Source organism: Hermetia illucens, chromosome 3 (assembly GCF_905115235.1).
Source record: "Hermetia illucens chromosome 3, iHerIll2.2.curated.20191125, whole genome shotgun sequence".
Taxonomy (NCBI): Eukaryota; Metazoa; Arthropoda; class Insecta; order Diptera; family Stratiomyidae; genus Hermetia; species Hermetia illucens.
The window spans coordinates 163,318,159-163,341,923 of NC_051851.1; the positions used below are offsets into that span (position 1 = coordinate 163,318,159).

At 41.6% G+C, this 23,765-nt stretch overlaps 1 protein-coding gene across 2 annotated transcripts in view; it reads right to left on the reverse strand.

Moving 5' to 3' along the window:
- The window catches only part of LOC119651030 (alpha-(1,3)-fucosyltransferase B), a 60,479-nt gene extending 37,554 nt beyond the window's left edge, over positions 1–22,925 (reverse strand). For both annotated transcript variants that reach the window (XM_038054343.1, XM_038054342.1), the window contains exons 1-3: positions 22,815–22,925; positions 22,616–22,758; positions 11,712–12,121 (exon numbers count right to left, since the gene is read on the reverse strand). In XM_038054343.1, coding sequence (XP_037910271.1) covers positions 11,712–12,121; positions 22,616–22,758; positions 22,815–22,872 — 611 coding nt within the window. In that variant the 5' untranslated portion in view covers positions 22,873–22,925. The remainder of the gene's footprint in view (positions 1–11,711; positions 12,122–22,615; positions 22,759–22,814) is intronic.
- Between the last annotated feature and the right edge of the window lie 840 nt (positions 22,926–23,765).

The following is a 23,765-nucleotide window of genomic DNA, read 5'->3' on the forward strand; positions in this document are numbered from 1 at the left end:
TTTTCTCCATACTATTTTTCTTCCTTTTATTCCAAAAATGCAGTATTTACTTTCATCTGAGAAAAGCACATTTTCCCAGAATTCATTTGATTGGTTTACGTACTTATTCGCAAATTTTATTCGTTTTCGCCTATTAGTTAATGAAATAAATGGTTTCTTACGTGCAACTCGCCCATGGTAACCAGCTCTCTTGAGTGTTTTCCGTGCAGTATCAGCACAAATTTTTTTGTTGAACTTAAGGGGGTCATCCCGTGTGTCGGGTTGGAGAAATCCATTTTTTTTTTGCATGAATTGTATCTATATATAGTGGAGAATATGTGGGCAAAGGGATTTTCCGATATTCCGAGTCCTTCAGAAATTACAGGGTTAAACAGGTAAGGAGTTTGCAGCCGCGGCTAGAGTACTCGATGAGAAAGAGCATCGAATCTTTTTTTACCTGTTAGTTTTTTACCTGAGCCTTATAAATTCGAATACAGGTATAAATATAAAAAGATAGAAAACCAATCAATTGTCTAAACTTATTTGCTGTTTGGAATAAAAAGGATAATCCAGTCTAGAGTGAGCACTGAAAGACGTTCAAGTTATACTCAGTTATATTTTGTTGTAGGTATTGTGCTGTTTGTGTGTTCAGTGATTTTTTTAAATGGATCGTACGAAGGGAGATCGCTTTAACGTTCAACCTAAAAAACGAGTATTTCATGGGAATCGATAGTTATCAGAGAAGAAAAAGGACTTCGCACCAACATCAGCAAAGAAACTTTTAGCAAGCATGAACATGGATGTTCCAATTGCGACAAGTTTTGTATATTGTATATTGGATTTTGCTGGAGTTTTCTCCGGTATTTCTGCAAATTTCTGCAAATAATAAAATATACGTCGTAGTAAAAAAGGAATACGTAGAACATGTCGAGAAAAGAATGGGAACGCGGCTTAGAAATACAAAGAAGAATCACAAAGGCATTGGTGGAAAAGGGGCTAGAAAACTTACTGATAAGGACCTCATTACATTTCCTGGGCTGGATATTCGTCGACACGTAAATTCGATAGAAGGAATGAAGCAAGAAATTTGGGAAACTTTCTTCCATAAATGTTCTACAGATGAAAATCCTCAGCATCAAAATTGTCCAGCAGGCGAGGACAGTTGGTGCAAATGGCGCAAAGCGGAAGCTAAAGGAGAACTGGATAGTTTTCACCACGAGAAGGCACCTTTGACTGAAGAAGTTCAAACAGTCATCAAACCAATCTACGAAGATTTGTCACGAGATGATTTCTTGAACAGATGTGTAGGAGCAGAGACCCAGAATAAGAATGAGTCGTTAAATTGATCTGAACTTTCGGTCCTAAACACCTTCATTCTGGGGCCAATTTCTTGGATATAGCCACTTTTCTGGCTGTAATTATTTTCAATGAAGGATTCAATGGCATTCTCAAAATCCTAGTGACAATGGGATGTCAAGTTGGTCACATATGTCAGGTTTATGCCGACCACCGTAATGAAGCGCGAATTTGACGGTCCGAACGACGATCGACTGACCTCGCTAAAAGAGCCACAATTGACACCAGAGAGCAACAATTGGCCTTACAAGACTTTTTTGAAGAAACGGAGGGAGCTCTCTATGGAACAGGTATAGCAGATTAACGGTGAGCTAAAATTTTACTATTGATAATCACATTTAAATTTTCAAATGCGTTTTTCTCGAAACTGCATCTTGAAAATCGGCTGCCACCATAGCTCAAAATCGATCAAACCAAATTCTTTGAAATTTTCACGACTTCTTTAGTACATATTTCTAAGGTCCGCAAACTAGGATAATTGCAATCGGATGGGTAGTTTTTTTTTTATTCATAACAAAAGCCGTAAAAAAATACCAAAATTCGAATAATTAAGTTTAAAAGCCCACAAAAAATTTATCTTTTAATATTTTCTAATTATCCTAGTTTGCGGACCGTGGAATATTGTCCACATTAAAATGCCGTTTAGTTTTTTTCCCTCAGATGAACACAGCGCCCTCCAGCGTGGCAGCAGAAAAACACCCTTTTTTGGAGATGGGTGCATAAATTAACACCTATTCCGAAAATTAGCAACGATATCAAGCTAAAAAATTTATCACATATACTAGAGATATCAACAAATATATGGTGAAAAAATCACGTTTCTATCTTTATCCAGTCCTTCAAAATAATTTTTCAAAAAAGGGCAAAAAAAAACGGCCTTCACACGGGATGACCCCCGTAAGTTCAATATCTTTCGCAATTTGTGGTGCAGTTATTCGTGGATTCTTTTTCACCGAACCTATAATACTTCGCCTTTCCCTAATCGACAACTTCGATGGGCGACCAGATCGTGGCTTCGATGTTATTATTTCCGTCGATTTAAAGTTGTTAACTACCCTTTGAACAGATGAATGTCGCCTTCCTACTATCCTGGCTATTTCGCGGAAACTTTTTCCTTCTTCCCATAATTTTATTACAACTTTTCTTTCACTTGCACAAATCTCTTTTCGCTTCAATTCCATAATAACAATTATACACACAAAATAACGAAAAAACGTCCTTATTTTTCACACTTCAAACACAGCCATAAACCAATAACTCACAATCAATTTACTCCAAATGGCAAGGATTTATATTTCGGGGAATCACCTAATTATGTGGCTGTACGCAGACTTTTTCTACTGAACATTTGTGACTTTTCTTATTTCCCTTTTTTTATTTCAGTTTCCTTGAATTCTAATTTCGTAAAAGTGGCCTTATCAAAGCAACAAGACCACAAGCAATATGCAAACAATAAAATGTTTTTAAAAAACTAATTTATTCGTGTGTTTTACTAACGAATAACCAGGAACTGCTTAGTGTACGCACATTTTTTCTAGCGAATGTATAGGATGCTTATTTTGGCTAAGTACAGCCCCTATCGCATAGTTACTTGCGTCTGTAGTGATTACGAATTTCTTTTCGAAATCCGGGTGTCTGAGTGCTGGAAAAGTAGTTAGAATAATTTTTGATTTCTCGATTGCATTAATATATTCAACATTTGTAGTATCTATTTTCTGGTTCTTTTTCAAATATCGGGTGATTGGCTGCGCTATCTTAGCGTAATTCTTTACGAACTTTCTATAGTATCCCGTTAGTCCGTTAGTTGGTATAGGTATTGTCTGAATTTTCTCCATTTTATCGCTGTTGGGCTGTATCCCATATTGATTAATTGTGTGTCCTAAAAATTGAGTTTCTCCAACTAAAAAATGACACTTATCTACTTGGACTTTCAGGTGAGCTCTTCGCAATTTGGTGAATATATTTTTAATATTTTGTAGGTGTTCTTCAAGCGATGTTCCGAAGATTAGAATATCGTCGAGATACACTACACATATTTTATTTATCTCTTCCTTTAACACTTGATTCATTAGGTGTTGGAAGGTGGCAGGCGCATTCTTCAGTCCGAATGGCATGCGTAAATATTCATAATGTCCCTGAGCTGTCGAAAACGCGGTTTTCGCTATATCGGCTGGATTCATCATGATCTGATGGAATCGCTTGACCAAGTCCAAAGTGATGAAATATTGGGCGCGACCCAATTTTTCTAGAATGCCTTCTATTTTGGGTAGTGGGTGTTTATCATCCACTGTGACAGCATTCAGTCGTCGATAGTCGATCGCCATACGCCATTTTACAATTCCAGAGTTGTCTAATTTCTTTTTAACCATACGGGCGAATTGCATGGCGATTTACTTTCCCGTATTATGCCTTGACGAAGCATTTCTTTAATTTGTTTTTCGATCTCCTGATCGTGTATCCTTGGATTGCGGTACATTTTGGAATATATCGGATCCTCTATGGTATGGTTATCTCATGTCTCACAATGTCTGTTGCAGTTAGAGAGTCTCCTTCTTTGAAAAAGATATCCTCGTTCTTCCGAATTAAATTCGTTAACCTCTCTTTTTCCTCCGAATTCAAATGTTCACTTTTTATTTCCTCCTTTTCCACTGGTTCCATTAAATTCACATCTTCGTATTTTATTTCTACTTCCTCATTGGTTAGGAAGGGTATGGTGTTGTTTCCAAATTTGACCGTTTTGGAATTGTAGTCTATTATAGGTCCTGTTGGGTTTATGATATTAGCACCAATGATAGCGTCAAATGTTCTATTGCTAGGATCAGCCTGTCTCCACTTTGTCAATTCTCGAATTCCAATTTCGGGTTTGTTTTTGTTTTTGTTTTTAAAATCATTTTTATTTTTAAGAAATAGGTAACAATAGTATATAGATTGGAAAAATGAACAATAAAAAAACAATCTTTTAAAATAACAAAAATAACTTAAATCTAATGGCCACTGTGGGCTCTCAAAATTTTTGAATAACGATTTACAGACAGAGAAGAGAAACAGTAAGAAATGAAAATCTAATTTTACAATAAGTTGTCGGGAAATGGTCAAAAACCCGACAGAATTCACTTGGCCTTAGTGGCAAATAAAGAAATATAAAAGTAATAATAAAAGTAATAAAAAATACTTTTAACTTAAATTATTGTTCTTAAAACTATCATAATTATATATTTTATATTACACATTTTTTCTTTTTTTTTACAATAACATCCATACAAAAAAAAAACAAAGAATAATAACGTATGTATTTATAAGTTACAACTGGAGACAAAATCAGCACCCGTTCAATGTGTACATATTTACAAAGCCCCACCAAGAAACAAATGGCAGAACTGAGCACGGCCACCGCTAACCGGCATCCCGCAGCCACCAGTACCAAGATTTCTCTTTTTCATCCCGCTTAATGTCAATTGCTCTCGCTCTGGAGTATCTCCAGTCGAATCCCGGAGCCCCCACTGTCAAATTCGGGGGGTATTCTATCCTTTTGTCCGTGGCCCGTCTATGTATATGATACATAACCGGATCACCGGCAGAATCAAGAATTAGACCATTCCTGTCAAGATACACGAACGCTTCGGGAGGAATGAAGCCTGTCGTGAGAGTTTTCTCGAAATACCCATCATTTGGGTAGAACGGCTGCGAAACCAAAGGGTTCTCACCATGCGAAGCAGATCGCACTATATGATTCCGAATCAATCTGACGATAACTGTGTCGATTCTTGGCACAGCAGCAGCTGCATACATCACTTCATTAGTTACATAGTGCTCATAGTTTGACGAAGCAGTCCTATTAAGCCCCGTGCAAGCACGCAGACATTTCCTTTCAAAGATCCTTATTTTCTCCATTTGGCTAGCACTCAAATTAAACCAGATAGCACACCCGTAGGTGAGCACCGGTCTAACCAAAGTAAGATAGCAAATAATCTTAACCTTCCGGCTAAGATGTGGAGCATAAAAGAGTCTTCGGAGAGACATGAATGCTTTGCGAGCGCTCTCTAGCGCGACTTTAACGTGCTCGTTAAATTGGAGACGCTCGTCAAGACGCACACCCAGGTATCTAACGCACTTCTTATGAGGAATGCGCTCAGAACTATCCTCGTTCGCGACAATGTGGAAATCTCTCCAATTCCTTTTCAAGTTCCTACTGGCATACGCCAAGGAATTTCGAAACAGAATCGTTTCACACTTTTGCGCATTGATTTTCATCCGCCAACTGTTCGTGAAGAACTTAATATCATTGAACATCTTCTGAAGTTCAACTTGCACCTCAGTTACCTTCTTGTGCGCCGTGTAGGCTATCAGATCGTCAGCAAAGGCAACCAACGACCTTTTAGGAGATTTATTAAAATCGAAAGAATTGAGCAATTCGCCGGCAAATACCGCAAAAAGCGTAGGCGCAGTCACTGTCCCTTGCTGTAATCCATTCAGAACATGAAATTCTCTGTTAGTAGTGAGATTTCCGTCCGTAATGACAAAGCACTTGCCATACAGCATACTACACATCATCGCTACGAGGTGGCTGGGAAACTCATTCTTCAGGAGCCTGAAAATCAGTCCATCCAACCAGACGGTATCAAAGGCTTTCTCCATGTCTATAAGGCAAGCGCCTACGCACTCACCATTGTTAATCCGCCAGCAAATATCAGACGTTACCTTCGTTATTGCATGTATTGTCGAATGTCCAGATCGAAATCCGAATTGCGCGTTCGGCAATAATTCCTTCTTCTTTATATGCCCGTTCAAGGCTTTCAATACCAAAACCTCAAACACCTTACTGATGTTAGGCAGCAAACTGATTGGGCGGTAGCTTTGAGGCCTGGATGAATCCTTCCCTCTCTTTAAAATCGGGAATACTCGGGCTTTTTTCCATTGTCCTGGAAAGAAGGAATTGTTCAATAAATTATTGAACAAAATGCAATAATTACGAATGGCAATGTCTGGTAAATGCCTGAGGACCACGTTGGGAATGCCATCCATACCGGATGATCTCTTATTGTTTACTCTTCTGAATATGGAAGTTAACTCAACACATGAGACAAAGTAATCAAGCAGATTATCACTCGGTATGAGATCAGCCTGCAACGCAGAGCTAAATTGGAGAACTGTGGTGCCGTTCAGGCTTTATTTGAAATTGTGGACATCTCGTTCTACAATTTCCGAAAGTCGCGTTGGCTCTAAGTCCGTTCTGGGCCGATGCACCGATTCAAAATGCTCCCCTATAAGTTCAAGTTTCAGAGCATCATCCATCACAATGTAATTGCCTTGCGCATCAGCAGTTACACTATTCGTGTCTATACCAGAGTTAATAAGGTGTTGTATCTCGCTGCCACCGACTTTAATTCTCGACACAGTTATTCGTTACTTCTTCCGGAATAACGTATTTATCTTAGTAAACATGGAATCTGGATCGCTTGGTGAAATACCCTTTAACTTCTCCCGCCACTGGGAGTTCACTTCATTTACGTAATGTTGACGGATAAGATCCCGCGCGATCTTTAGAAGTGATTTGAACTCAACCAATATGGGATGATGATAGTCCCCATATCTTCGATAGATTTTGTTGACGCGAGTGAGCAGAAGGCTTTTCACTTTTTTCAACCGTTTTATGGCTGCAGTTTCATATCCTTCCATATTATTGCGAGGTTTAATTTTAGGGCCGACTTGTTCAATTGTTTGCAGCGTCAAGTTCTCCAGCTTGAGAAGATACTGAAGTATTTCCTCGTTGCTCAAGTTCCTGTCACCTGGTGCAATTGTACTATTGTTTTCCCCATCAAGAGGTGGGCATTCCTCTCGATATCCCCGAATAAACCTCTCTTGGAATTTCTTCCAATTTGTTTGTTTAAAGTTCAGCCTGTGGACGCCACTGTCCATCGGCAGAAGGCGAACTCTTCGTCTATCAAACAGAACTTCAATAAGAATAGCGTTATGGTCGCTATCGTAAGGAAGAGTATGTAGTTTCCGTTGAGGATTCCTAAAATTAAAATTCAAGCGCGCGTCAGCAATGCACAAATCCAGATAGGAATTTGCCCTGGGCCAGGTTGGACTCTCTGACCCATATAATTCGCATTTATACTCTATCTGGTATTGCTCTATCCAAGATTTGAGGAATACCCCTCTGGGATTGTTTGTGGCGTTTAGCCACGAGGTATGCTTAGCATTCAAGTCGCCAGCTATAATATAGTAATTATGCAGCCTATTCAGTTCGAGTATCGTAAACAGAGAATGGAATTCCTCCCTGAACTTGGCTCGGTTGTTTCCCACTGCATAGACTGACAGAATGTATAAATTCCCTTCTCTAGGCAGTGAAAAAAGAATACATGAGACTTCGAGACACTCAAAGGTTTCAAATTCAGGCCTATTAATATGCCTGAAACGATAATGGCGACCCACAAGTATTCCGGTACCACCTCCCCCATCACAATTTCGTCTATCGTTCCTCGCGAATTCAAAATCCTTGAATCTTATCGAATGCCTCGGATTGAGGTGGGTTTCTGAAATCAAGACTATGTCAGGCTGTTGTCTGGCAGCGAAATCAAGGAGCTCCGCTCTTCGATGGATTCCTACGATGGAATTCACATTAATCGCGATGATCCGGAGACCATCCAGTGGTACCGCTGTGACTGCAGACCTAGCAGCGGACATGCTGTTTGTGTAAATATTCTGTTATGCTATTTATTTTTGTATTGTGTACGTGTAGCGTATGCTGCATGTTTTCACACATGGTTAGTATTTTATTGAGGATAGTGTTCATCCCGCCACTTGCATCTTGTTGGGGCTTCTTAGCTCCCCCTTGTCGAACTACTTCTGCAAATGGGATCCCCGAGACGATTGGTGCCGAAGGGACGGTACCATCCAACGCCGCTGACACCTTCGTTCTTTGGGCCGATCTCGGTGCTTGCTGCCTTGTGACCTTAACATTGCGGTATGCAGGACATCCACGGTACGAAGCCGGATGCCCTCCGCTTCCGCAGTTAACACAGAAAGTTTTTTCCTTGCCATCTGCTTCAGTCAGCGAACATTCAGCTGCGGTATGGTCTTTCCCCGCACTTTACACATCGTAAGGTCATTTGACAGTTCACTGCCGAGTGACCATAGCACTGGCATCTTCGACACTGGACTATTTCGCCCCTTAGCAGGCGCTCAAAACGAATGGCCTGGTAATTAAGCGACCTGATGCCGATCAGGTCGCTTCCCCGGCTCTCCGGGCTTATCTGCACGAGGAAGTGCGGCAGGATTTGCTTTTCCAAAACGGACCTCCTTGTACTAAACCGTGATACTGAGAGGAACTTAACCTCAGTTCCCGTCTCCCGGAGCATTTTGAGCACCTCATCGGGCTCTTCCTCCGCATCCAAGCCTTTCAGAAGGAAGGTTTGCACCTTCTCTTCCTTTGGAGTGTAGGTGAAGTGAGGAGCCTTCACTCGCTCGAGGACCTCCCGTGCTTTTTTGTAATCTGCAATTTTATTGCATTTGACTTGGGCTCTCTCGGCCCCCGTCTTTTTAATAACAAAATTTGAGAGCCCCGCGCTCCTATCAAGTAGAGTGGCTAAATCTCTACCACCTAATTTATAAACATTAATGGGGGGCACCCTTTCCCCCTTTTCTTTATTTCGGGTGCTAATTGTATCCCCAGTCGGACCATTTTTTAAATTTTCACTCGTACTTGCACTATTTTTTAAATTTTCACTCGTACTTGCATTATTTTTAACATTATTTAACATTTTTTCTTGAGTTTTGTTTTTTTTCTTTAATTTTTTGGAAACATAAACCAAAAACTCACCCAATTTTCCATTTTCACTATTGCAACTTGCTTGTTCGCCCTCAAGGCAGCCCGGTTCGTCCATGATTGCAAAAGTAGTCGAAGATAGCTTCACCTTTTTTCTGGCTACCTTTGGAGACGGCGGGCCCGCCTCCCCAGCCATTAGCTGCTCTGTAAGCTTTTCATTTTTTTTATCAATGTTGTCATTTGCTTCTTGAAATCTTCGAGTGTCTTCGCCAGCTCGCCATTTCTTCTTTCAAGATTGACTATCCTCACTTTGGCTATTTTCAAGTCTGGATCCTCCTCGTTGCGGACTCCACGACCGATCCGAGTGCCCCTAGGCCTTATGGTGGGGGGCCGGTCTGGTCCGCCACCCGCCGGCGGCTCGCCGCTCATTCCCGCCAAGCCAAAAAAAAACGAATTTTTTCTCAAAACTTTTTAAGGAAAAGTAACTTAGATAATAACTCAAAAGTAAATTAGTTTCAATTAAGTTTTAAATTATATATTATTAATTAAGTAATATAAATATCTTTTTATATTCTTGATAAAAGTTAATTTAATTTCAATTTTAAATTATTTTTATTAATAATATCAATTTGTAGACACGTCCGTTCTCTACAAATGTCAGCCTACTACTCCCCTCCAATTTCGGGTGATGTTTTAGTAATGGTCTCAAACTGCACCTGTTGAATTCCGGATATGGTCCTATATTGTACACCTTCTACTTTTATTCTTGGGTGATTTCCCAATTTCTTTTCATTTAACAATGATGTAGTGGAGCCTGAATCGATCAATGCTCTGATCGGAAAGTTATTTATGTGTATCTTCATTATTGGAAGATTGAGGTTTCCGAGGCTGTTGACCGAAAATCCTGTTTACTTTGTGTATTATTTAATTCCATTGGTTCCGGTGGTTGCCGGCGATTTCTACCACTTACATGCCGACAATTATCGTTTCTATATCGATGAAAATGATTCCTATCTCGTCGACTTCTCCACCTGTTACTATTATACCTTCCACTGTCTTCACAATTTCTTCTATTCATTCGATCTTGATCGTCTTCTCGATTGCATCGATCCCTATATTTATAATCTTTGTTTTTATCACGGCTCTTGTCACTATGTTCACGTTCTTTGTAACCTGTGAATAGTAACTCACTGTATGACTGCTCTAAGGAAGTTACTGGTATTGTTCTAAAATATTATACATAGCATCGTTTCTATGAATTTTATTTAAAAATTTTTCTGATATACTACTCTCATTGTTAGTTGGGGTGAATTCAAAAGGGTGATTATTATCTAATTTATATTTCAAATTGAATTTATCTAAATTAAACTCAAGATGTTCGAATATTTCCTTCGCGCTTTTCGATTGAATCCTGTCAGCATCCTCCTTGATTTGTAGATATGTTTCTTTCACTCCAAATGTGTTTGTAAGCAGCACCTTCATATTTTCCCAGTTTCTGTCATTTAGACGTCTCACTACGGCTGCTGCTTTCCCTTGAATTTTTGACATCATGGTCTGGGCAACATGTTCTCTTTACGGTCCTTCAACTGCTAATCGCAGTATGTTTTCTACTTCATTTATATAATCGTATAACTGGAATCCATCTTCTCCCGTGTACGGTTGTACAGCTCTAGCTTCTCTAATTACTTCTGAAAAAGTTAACGCTACTGCCATTTTCTTGTTTTACAGTACCTGATGATCCGATGATCTACTGGTTTAATATTGTAAAAAATAAAGCACGTTCCACTTTTCACTAAATTGATTATTATCTAGCCCCTAACCGGTCTCTTTTAGGGTTACAGCATTAAGACTTGCTACTAGATAAGATTTATTTATCACACAAATACTGATTTATAGATATTATGTAGATTGTTTTTTTCCGTGGTTTTCACTACGCGGATTTAGGTTGATATGTAGTTCTGAGAAGGTTTTTGAGGTATTTTTCCTCCCTTCCAAAGACCAAGACTGCGCCAGTGAAGTTTCAAGTCCGAGCAGAGGTGAAAAAAATAAAGTGTCGATACGCTTTTAATTGTTTCACGTTATCCGGGCTTTCTACTTACAATGAATTACTAAGACGTGGACGAAAAAGATTCGTTTATTTCTAAAACCTCAAGCTTACTAACTAACAATCGTTAGCTACAGAAATCTTTTATAGACTGAAAATGTTATTATTATGAGATCTCTTATTTAGTCTGCAAGATCACATTATTATTGTTATGAGATCTCTTGATTCAAATAAGTCGTCTGCAGGATAACTTCACTTGATTGCCATTTCATGTGCAACAACCTAATATTATAGTTTGACTATGTGCTATAGCTGGCGCTCTGCTAGCAAAGCGTGGTTTCGAGAAAAACACGTATAAAGTTTCCTGTCCTTCCAGTAGCTTCCAGTAGTTAACAACTAAGCAGCTCAAGCTTGAGGGTAGATTCAAAGGCATAAAAGCGTCAAATATCACCAAAAAGGAAGCTCACAAACCTAGTGTTTGCTGAAAAATATATTTACAGGCATGCTTTAAACCTCTTGTTAATATGTAAGCGTTCATGCAGCAATAAATATGTATATACTTACGACTTCGGCAACTGCTTATTATTCAAACATTGTCCATATGAGTCAATGTCAATGTACTGCATCAATTCCTTTATATACTCCTCCCTTCCTGACGGTGAATCACAATGTGATTGCAAATACACGACCGATGCTAACTTCATTTCATTCTTAATTCTATTCTTCTCTTTCACAGGCAAAAAATACTTCGTTGTTATTAATGCATCTAAATTTTTAAGATACTGCAAAGTCAATGGCACATCACTGTACCGACTAAATGTTGACGTATAGTTCCAATGATGTAAAATAATCTCATGTTGTAGGAAGGGTACATTTTTAGGCGATTCTTCGTGTAATAGACCCCAAATCTGATTTTTCGGGCGTGGTAGTGGTAGGTCCGTATAATTGAGGTTGGAGCCATAGAACAAAATTGCCTATTGAAATAATAAAAAAATTTAATTAATTGATAAACATTTTTCCGTTTCGTTTAAATCGAATAATTGAAAATAATGATCCACAAAACGGCACAGAATGTCGTTGTATATCTTTGGATTAGGAACGAAGTCGCTAACTGACCCATGACCCATGACCCATGTAGTTAAAGTATAGGTGTGTCGGTACGTCAATGTTGCCTAGATGGTCTTCTTATCTTATCTTATCTTATCGGATCTTTTCCCACAGAATGTGAGTACCGCTGACCTTCCCACTGTCGAGATAGACACCGCCGAAGTTCCAATGGTAAGCGAAAAGGAGGTCCTCGAAGCTGCGGATAAAATTGTTGGAAACAAAGCACCTGACTTGGATAGCATCCCCAATAAAGCTCTGACGGCAGCAGTAAAAATAGCTCCAAATATGTTTGCCGAGGCGTTCACCACATGCCTTAAAGAAGGAGTATTTCCTACACAATGGAAGAAGCAGAAATTAATTCTAGTCCCCAAGCCAAACAAACCTTTGGGTGAAGCTTCGTCCTACAGGCCGATATGCCTTCTAAATAATACTGGGAAACTATTCGAACGAGTAATCTATAACAGATTAATTCGAATTGCCGAAAAGGATGGCGGTCTCTCCGAAAATCAGTTCGGTTTTCGAAAGGGGAGGTCTACAACGGATGCACTTGTCCTAGTAGCTAACACAGCTAAGACCGCACTTGACGAGGGCAAATGTTGTGCAGTGATTACACTTGATGTGAAGAATGCCTTCAATTCCGCTAGATGGAGCAAGATACTTGAGTGTCTAATGAACTTAGGCGTGGCGAAGTACCTGGTGCGTATTGTTGCCGACTTCCTAATCGATAGGACTCTGTGCTGCGAATCAGATGAAGGAATGAAATCCCACCAAACGACATGCGGAGTTCCACAAGGGTCTGTCCTAGGGCCACTCTTGTGGATTATTATGTATAACGGGGTACTGACCCTAGACCTTCCTACTGGTGTGGCCTCCATTATTTTCGCGGACGATATTGGTGTGACGGTTGTTGCACGCCTTCTCGAGGAAGCCGAGCTCTATGCAAATGAAGCAGTCTATGAGATTAAATCCTGGTTAGAGAATGCTGGTCTACAGCTCGCAGAGCATAAGACGGAAGTAGTACTTATTACCAAGCGGAGAAAGTGCACTTCCATGAAGATCAAAGTTGGAACGCAAACAATTTATTCCAAGCCTGCACTTAAGTACTTAGGTGTAATGATTGACCAGAGGTTGAATTTCAGATTGCATGTGGAGGGTGCAGCAACCAAGGCATATAACATCGGAGCGCTGGTTGCGAGAATGCTACCAAATATAGGTGGCCCAAGGCCGAGCCGTCGACTCCTTATTTCAAGGGTGGTCAGTTCGATCCTACTCTATGCAGCCCCAGTATGGGCAGATGCACTGGAAAATACAATAAATAAGAAAAAGATTGGAGCTGCGTATCGCATAAGTGTACTCCGAACATGTTGCGCTTACAGAACAATTTCTAATGAAGCAGCTTGCGTGATAGCAGGAATGATCCCGATTGAGATTCTGGCGAAAGAAATACAACAACTTTACGATCGAACGTACTTCACCGGAGAATCTCCTGCCCGTCGGCGACAGTTCGCACGAGCTGAAACTATCGCGGAATGGCTAGAGAAGTGGGACGAGTCAGAAAAAGGCCATTGGACTCACAAAATCATATGGGATATCCAAACATTCCAGAGGACGCAGAACACGTCTTTTTTCACTGCCCCAGATTCGAATCCCAAAGGGCTACATTAGAAGCTACAACCGGGGAGCACTTTACACCCGAAAATATCATGGAGCTTATGGTGAAAGCCAAGGGGATATGGACCGAAGTTGAAAAAGTAATTACAGCCATCGGAAAGAAGCTTAGGCAGGAGGAAGTCATCCGAAAGAATGAACGCGAGAGGAACACGAATGTTGACATGAGCACCGAATAAATTCTGATCCAGCCCCGCGACGTAATACCAAATGGGAAGGAGACGTAATACCAAATGGAAGGAGAAGGAGGTGGTTTTAGTGGGTAAGAGTCCCACATAACCGTGTGGCAGGAGCCTGCGATAGCTTTTGAAGCTTTCCACCTTCCATCGGAAAAAAAAAAAGATGGTCTTCTTATGTACATGTGTTTCCCCATCTCATGTGACACATACACGGCACTAACACCAGACCTTAACTTTTCTCAGGCAATTACCGTCAATGGGCAAAGATACGCAGTGATTTTTCTCCACCATAAAATTTCGAACAATACGCTGGGAGCCGAATCTCCTGTATACAGTCTTGTTGGTCCTACTTGATCTCTTTTGGTAACACACATCACAAAAAATGAAGCGATGCCAAAATATGTGGTATAGAGTGTAAACGCCCTGAAGACGACTATAAACTTCTCTATTTTGGTAGCCCACGTAATGCTATTAAAGAAGTCGAGCTATTTAATGACCGGCTGGTGAAGCTCACTATTATATCAGTGGATCGCACGATTCATTTGTTCACCGCATATCCACTACAAACAGGTCGACCCGATGCCGAGAAAGTTGCCTTCTGCCAGCTAACTGACACAAAGGCCACAAAGGATTATAAGGTGCCTCCCGATGATTATATCGCCATTGAGGTCGATCTTAATGGCGGGCGACAATAGTGCAATCATGGAGGAAAACGTTTGGAGTATGCAATAATTTTGGTGAGCGTACAGTCGAGGACACCGACTGCACGTTCTCCACGAGACTATCGCACCTAGACATCGGCCGATGATTACTATCGACCCATCCGTTATAAACATCTTTACAATATTTTAGACGGCGAGAGAGATCGATATCAACGTGTAAAAAGCCGACACCAACTTCAGTACTTTGCTTACCGATAAAGCAAATACCCCGAGTAAATTCTTAAAATCGTACCTTGCATTCTTGAATCTAGAGAAAGCATTTTACGGCGTGCCACACAAATTATGACAGCAACTAGTGACAAAGGAACCGACCCACTCGTCGGCCATTGTGGGAAATGGTAATGAATTCGTCTCGCATTCTCAAAGTATGACTTTTCCACTGCCACTTCCGCCCTCTAATCAAAACATCCATCGAGGTTTTCTCAAGCCACAGTATACCGATGACGCAGCGGAGGCGTGGAGTCTGTGAGTGACAGTGGTGATCACTTTCCATGTGCTACTGCCATATAACAACACAGAGGGAACATTGGCCGAGGTATCTGTATTTCCAAATTTTAGACAAAAGAAAAAGCGCGAATCTAATTCTGTTAATGCGTCGAGCGATATTTTGTTCGGTACCACCGTTGTCAGAAACCACGCTCCCAAGATATTTAGACGAATCATCGAATTTTCTGCCCAAGTTTGACCAACCAGAGTAAGAACCTTGAATTTGTTGTTGCTTACATTGAGGCCGCTTCTGATAGATATCATCAGCGCACTCGAGGTGTGTGCAGAAAGATGTATCTCTGTTTAAGTCCTCCCCGTTCTCCGGGGAAGGCAGTATGAAGAACGTCACCGATGACAAGAGGGACTAATATCGATGACAAGATACAACCCCAAAAGACTTTGCTTTGGACCTTGAATTCCTCTAAAATTTTATCTCAATCCAGCACGTGACATTGGGCGCCTTCATATGTCACTCTGAAAGTACCTATTAGTTTCTCCGAATTGCCCCGCCTACATAGAGCACGCCAAATACACTCTCTGCAGGTGCAGCTAGGATCTAAACTGGGCGCACTGTTCCAAAATGATGCGATCAATGCAGGAGGATCAATAGGTGAAAGTAACTTGCTCTCTGTCAATTAAGCTTTCGATATGTTCCTTTGTGCGTTCCAGGATATTTTTAACTATTATCTTTGCGACAGCAGGAAGCCCGACACCCCTTCAATTGTCATATTCAAAACGAAATCTTGATGATCATCCCCTTGTTTCACTCCCGGATTCTCAGCATGCCCATACGGGTAGCACATCTGCAGAAACTACAGGTACAGTGAGAAATAATTCTGGAGGAATAAAACCAGACATTTTGGAAGCTCGATTAATGCTGGCAGCGAAGTGGGAACCGAAACGAAGTTTGTCATCGAATATTACACCCAGATTTTGAAAGAACGTCAGTAGTGAAAGGGGTTGTCCACTAAGAAGAGGAAAAGGATATTGGGAAGTGTTTAAGCGAATAGCACATCCAGTGCCATTTGCTGACATTCAGTACCAACTTATTAACCAAACACTAACGCAAGAGAGCATCACGGTTGAACTGCAAGAGAACACAGTGGAGACGAAACAGAGGCAAATAATTTAAAGTCGTCTGCGTAAAGCAGACGCAGGCGTGGATAGAGACGAGGTCATTAATAAAAAGCAGGAAGAGTAGGAGACCAAATATAGAGCCTTGGAAAACACCAGAGAAAGGAGAGAAGGAACGGATTGAGTAACCATGAAAAGAAACTCGGTATGAGAGATAGGAGGAGGAGCCAGGAGATGATTGATGGAAGGAAGTTAAGTAGAGAGAGTTTAGAGAGGAGAATATTATGGTCAACGGTATCAAAGGCTTTAGAAAAATCAGTATGAATAGCATGCACCTTCTGTCGTAAATTGAAGCATTTAGCAACGAAGTTGGTAAAGACCGGAAGGTTGGAAGCCGTAGATCTATGTTTCACGAAACCATGCGACCATGAGATGACCAAAGTGCGTGGTCAGCCTGTCGTTGAGGTATCTCTCCAGGAGTTTAGAGCAAGAGGAGTGAAGAGAAATGGAGCGGTAGTTCATAGCAATCTCCGCCCTTGAAGATAACGATGATGAGGAGCTCTTTCCAGAGATGTGGAAAGTAGCATTCTTCTAAACTTTTGTTATATATTAAGTAAGGAAATGTATTTTAACAGTTATGAAAGAAGAGGCTAGGAAGTTTATCGGGACCAAGTCCGACATTGGTACCAATGAGGAACTCAACCAAGGATATCGTAAGGAAAGGAATGGCCTGAGATTGGGAGCAGTCTACAGTAACAAGAGGCGTAGAGTGTGGAGTGGTCGAGGCAGAAAACACGGAAGAGAAGTAAGAGCAGAGAATGTCGCAAGATTGTTGTGGGGAGTTGACAGTGGAGTCAACAAAACCAATGGAAGAAAGGAGAGATTGGTTAGGATTATGGGAATAGCGAATGTGGAATTAAAACATTTTCAAGTTACCGCGGGCAAGGGCGGCCTCGACACTCAACAAGTGCCTTTATGGACTTCACTCTGGAGAGCATGGACTCAAAGTGTTGCTTGGAGAGAGAAAAGTGGCGCTGGGGGAGGTTGGAAAGGAATAGATTGAAGGTGCGGCCCAAGGAGTTTTTGGTGGTATTGAAATTCAGGGCAGAGCAAGTGTTGATAAGGGAAGAAAGTAGAAGAGTAGAATGGGAGAGGTTGTTGGAAGAAATTGGAAAGCTGGGATGATTAGACCAGGGGAGCATGGGGAGGTTAAAATCTCAGCAAAGAAAGGAAGAGAGAGAGAAGGAAATCTGACAGTAAGGAATTCCGGCAGACTGTCAAAAAATTCTTCGTGCAGGTGAGAAATCAGGCCGGGGCCAATTTTGTCTCCTGTAGATAAATTAATGTAAATAAATTTAAATTTAATTAAAAGTTGTTTTAATTTCTCTACACGGTGACCTTGACTAGAGCAACATAAAAAAAGAGTTTTTTTTTCAAGATTAACAAATAGTATTAAAACCGCTTTTCTCAAAGCGACGCGTCATCTTCTGGAATTCCGTAATCTGGAGCAATGAGATGACTGGCAACCAAGACTACGACGCACTCAAAAATAGATTGATCGAAATCTACACGAAATCTGAAGGCAAGCGGATCAGAAAACTTCTGGAAGACCGACAAACTGAAAAATGTGATGACGTGAGAATCCTACCCAATTTCTTCGCCAGCTGAGACTGCTCGCTGGTTCACTTATGACCGACAATTACCTGCGACCCCTCCGCTTTGGAGTATTTCTTAAGCGTACACAAGAGATCCTACAACCCTCTGAACAAAGAAACTTGGGCAAATTGGGAGCCTTAGCGTCTTACCTGCACAGGATTAGAAAGGCGCATACCACACTTTTTTTTCTTGTGGAAGATGCGATGGGGTTCGACAGCAGCTCTATTTAAACACAGGGGATCTCTCTCCAGACAACATTGTCGAAGAGATGCTGAAGAGCCAACAAGTTTCTGGACTTGGAGCCGTTTTACCCATTAGCCGCGTAACCCCTTCTCGTTGCTAAGAAGATAGAGCTCGACCGGTAGAGGAGCCGCATGGCAGGGGGTTCCTTGAACTGACAAGGCGGGAGCGTTCGGGGACTAGTCAGAAGTAATGTGACAAACGGTTCCAGGCTAGCTCTCTGACGATGGGGAGGTGTTTAGTTGGTAGTCCGACGACGTACCGTCCAACACTGTGTGCGTAAATGCATTCGCCTACCCTACCCCCCCCCCCCCCCCCCCCCCAAAAAAAATACGTGATCAAGTCACATGTCAGATTAATCTCGATCGCCGTAATAAGGCGTGTATTTATCGGTCCAAATTACGTTCGAATGATTTCGCTAAAAGGACAAGAATTGAAGCCAAGGCTGTACATGTGTTTCTTGAAGAAGCTTAAGGTTTATGGAGTAAGTATAGCAGATTAGTGATCAATTACGATTTTATGGTTAAAAATCTTATTCAACTTTTTAAATGCGTCTTTCTGGACACTGCATATTGAAAATCTGCTGCCACCATAGCCCAAAATGTATGCAACAAAATTCTTTGAAATGTTCGCGACTTATTCTGAACATATTTCTACGGTCCGCAAACTAGGATAATTCCGATTCATTTGGTATTTTTTTTTTATTCATTGAAAAAGCCGTGAAAAAACACCAAAATTCACAAAAAAAAAGTTTAACACAGCGCCAAAAATTTAGCTTTCAATATTTTTTAATAATCCTAATTTGCGGACTGTAGTTAAGTCTGTATGTACGGGTAACTCCGAAATAAAAAGAATAATAAGGAATCCCAAGAGAACGGTTTGGGAATCCTACACAACGCACTTGAGCAACAACATTGCCCACCTTCAAGGGGGCGGTGATATCAGGAGCGAACTGGAATTAGAAACGGTGGTGGAAAACCTCAACACAATCGTCATTGACGCATATGAGACCAGCTGTCCGGCCAAGACAGTCAAGTCATCAAGGGATGTACCATGGTGGAACAGGAACTTAGCCAGAATGAGAACGGAGGTACGAAAACTCTTTAACCGGGTAAAACAAAACGGGGACTGGTGGAGGTATAAAAATGCACTGACTGCGTATAGCAACGCGATCAGGGAAGCGAAACGGAACAGCTTCAGGCAATTCTGTGAAGGGATTAAACAGATCACAGAAGCAACCAGGCTGCACAAGGCTGTAGCCAAAGACGGGGCAATATCCTCTGTCTACTTGAAAAAGAAAGATGGGACATTCACCGAGAATGAGGAGGACAGGGTACACCTGCTTCTCAGAACTCATTTCCCGGTCCCGGTGACAGGCGACAACAATCTGCCTGACACCCCAACAACGAATAAAAGGGGAAGGAAAGAGAGCTGGAAACTAGCAAAAGAGGTATGCTCAGAAGCTAGGCTAAGATGGGCAGTGGGAACTTTTAAACCAATGAAATCCCCCGGAGTAGACGACATTTTCCCAGCACTTATCCAGAGAGGCCTAGAAATTATCTTAGAGTCTCTTCTGAGGGTGGTAAGGGGGAGCATAGCACTGGGTTACATACCAAGGGCATGGAGACGGGCAAAAGTGGTCTTTATTACGAAAGCGGGTAAAAAGGATCCTTTTCGCCCTAAATTTTTCAGACCAATCTGCCTAACATCGTTCGTACGGTGGAGAAGGTCATAGACAACTATATTAGAACTAACGTTCTAAAGCGTAATCCCCTACATCACTGTCAACACGCTTACCGGGCAGGACGGTCAACTGAAACTGCTCTGAATCAGCTGACAGAGGTACTACGGGACGCCATAGAAACAAAAGGAATTGCACTGTGAGCGTTTTTGGATATCGAAGGAGCATTCGACAACACATCGCACACAGAGATACAGGATTGCCTGAGCCGCAAAGAATGGGAAACACCCTGGCACTCTGGATGGGCAAAATGCTAGAAAGCAGACGAATAGAGGTACAAACAGGTACAAATTCTATTATCATGAACACCACTCAAGGCTGTCCACAGGGTGGAGTACTATCGCCGCTGATGTGGAGTATGGTAGTGGATGAACTCCTGGACGTATTAACTAATCCTGGAATACAAGTCCAGGGCTACCCGGACGACATTGTTTTAATCTGTAGGGGCAAATATGAAGATACCCTATGTGATAGAATCCAAACTGGATTAAGGGTTACTAGTGCCTGGTGCAGGAAGGTGGGACTGCGGATCAACCCAACCAAAACCACCATAGTACCATTCACTAGGAGGCGTAAGCTTGATCACCTGAAAGCCATAACATTACATGATATGGAGGTGAAACGAGAAACATTAAAATATTTGGGAATCACGCTAGACCAAAAATTACTCTGGAAGACACATGTCGGAAGCACCTGTCGGAAAGCCACGAGGGCTCTGATGACTTGCAGATCCATAGCAGGAAAAAAATGGGGTTGCAGCCCGAAGATACTACTTTCGATATAAACTGCAATAGTAAGGCCAATGATTACCTATGGAGTGGTAATCTGGGCAGAAAGAACCCAACTCAGCACACAAGCCAGGGAATTACATAAGCCCCAAAGGCTGGCTTGCAGGTGTATCAGTAAGGCAATGAGGACATGCCCAACGGCATCCCTGGAGGTCCTTCTGGGATTAACCCCTCTCCATCTGTACATACAGATGCGGGCAAGGAGATCAATATTCAGGTTGGCCGGTAGTATGAGTGAGGCGGGGAGCTGCCTAAATCGAAGGTAGATTGATATCCTTTCTAGGCGGTATCCCGAATCACTGATATCGAGGGACAACATGACAACGAGGTTTCACTTCGAAAGGAAGTTTGAAACACGTTGGAGTAACAAGGCAAACTGGGAGAGCATGGCTGCGACATACGGCTTAAACCAGCAACTGATTACTTGATACACTGACGGATACTTCACAGCAGAGGGAGCAGGTACCGGTGTCATTGGTCCAAGGAAATTGTACTTTGAGCCAATGGGCAGGTACACTAGCCTATTCCAGGCGGAAATATACGCCATAGACAAATGTGCCTCCTTTAATCTGCAAGGGAACTACAGGGGGCAGAGCCAAGCAGCGATCAAGGCACTTAGATCCAATCAGGTGAACTCTAAACTGGTATGGGAATGCCTTGAGAGACTGAATACACTCGGCTCGTCCAACAAGGTGTGGATACTTTGGGTTCCAGGCCATGCTGGGTTGGAAGGCAACAAGGCAGCGGATGAACTAGCCAAGAAGGGAGCAGGGATGCCTTTACACGGGCCAAAACCCTTCTGTGGAATCGGAAACGGTTTCATGGCTATGAATCTAAGAAACGAAGAGAAACGGTTGAGGGAACTATACTGGGCGGGCCTACCAGGGATGGAGCAGTCCAGGGTGCTTATTGGGGGATACGAACCCATGCGTACAAAGGATTGCTTAAACCTCACCAAAAAGAACCTCCGAATCATAGTGGGAATTCTCACTGGTCATTGTCGACTGAACTATCACCTAGGGAAGCTAGGGATATCTACGGACACTGCCTGCAGGCTTTATGAGGAGGAGGACGAAACCTCTATACACGTCCTGGGACAGTGTCCGGCACTTGTGCAAAGTAGGTCGAGACATCTGGGAGAACACTTAATACCAGATGCAAAGCTGAAGCATCTGCTTGAGATACTATGATCAATAGGTACACTATAACCAGTAAAAGGGGCATAATAGTTCTTCAAGGACGCGGTGCGACTTTCCCTTAACACAATAATAATAATAAGTCTGTACGTTAAAATGCCATTTACTTTAAGACGATCGCAGCGCCCTCTAGCATGGCAGCAGAAAAACACTTTTTTTGGAGACGGGTGAATAAATTGCTCTGTGTTTCAATAATGAGCTGTATTATCTGACTGGAAAAATTATTACGCATGCTCAAGATATTATTAAATAAATGGCGAAAAATTCGTATTTGTTCACAAAAAAATTTCTAAAAAACAAGAGAAAAAGACGGCCTTCACACGGGATGACCCCCTTAAGAAGTCTACTCTTAGACCACCATATGCCTGGAATTTCACAGTTTACGTGTATTAACGTAATTAACGTAATTTCGTTTCAATCAATAAAGTCGCAAAAAGTTAGTTGAGATAGATCAAATAATAAATAGGCAGTAAGCCGATTTTTGATAAAAAATATATATATGGATACGAGTATGTACGAAACCGCGGATAAGAAGGTTTTGATAAGCATTTGTTTCACATTCAATTTTTATAATCACAATTTATCACGAATATGATGCAGTAGTGATTTACCTTTGAGTCGTTAACAATGTCCCGGTTATCAGTAAATACACAAGTCCACGAACCACAGGTTTTGGTGACTCGGTAGTCCCCCGTAAGACTAGTCCACCACAATATCTTATCATCTAAGCCCAGAATATGCGGGAGTAGATAACCTACATGAAATTGGTTGAAACAGTGAATACAATTCCAAATATTCGTTACTTATTACCGAGAGAAAGTAAGAATGCCAGAAAGATATCTGCTCTAAATAGGACTAAGTATCTCATAGGGGGCAAGTAGTATTCACAAGCCAAGTAAAATAGAGAGACTGACCAGAGTCGCAGAGCTGAAGGCCTACTACAGATAGCCGCATACAGTTCGTTAAAAAATAATAGGACATTGCTGCAGTTGGTATCAAGAACTACAGCATCTGTTCCGGTCTGTTCGTAATATTAAATTAATTTTTAGTTTTTATTTTGTAATAAATTGCGCATTTCCATATATATTAGGTTGTTGCATATAAAATGGCCGGTTTGGCAATCAAGTGAAGTTAGTTGCGATTTTGGTGTATCACACCACCACCAGTTGGCGCTGTTGGTGTTGAATATTGAAGTATAAATACTCCTACATTTAATCAAGGAGTCTTCTGGGCCAACTTTCTACAACATCTTCACGGCTGACGTTCCGATCCCCGATAACGGCGTTGAACTGATCCAATTCGCCGATGACACGCTTATCTTCGCTTCGAACCTCCACCCCAACAGGGCAGCCAAAGCGGTTGAGAAATACATTGTAAATCTCTGCAGGTACTACCGTAGTTGGGGAATCAAGATTAATGAGGGAAAAACGCAAATCTGCACCTTTAGGAGAAAATCTAGATACTTAGGTTCTAGAGGCATCCATAGGAAAGCTAAACGCTTGAAAATGAGAATCGGGAACACCACAGTGAGCGGATCTACTTCGATCAAATACTTGGGAGTAACCCTGCACGAACTCCTCAAGTTCAAACCCCACCTTCAGCTCGCTATCAGCAAGGCACGCGATGCAGTCAGTAGCATCTACTATCTTCTTCGCAAGACAGTAGGTCTCAGCACCAAAACCAAACTGACCCTGTATAAGGCCCTTATAAGACCCGTTATCTGTTACGGAGCACCAACTTGGATCTCTTGCTCCAACCAAG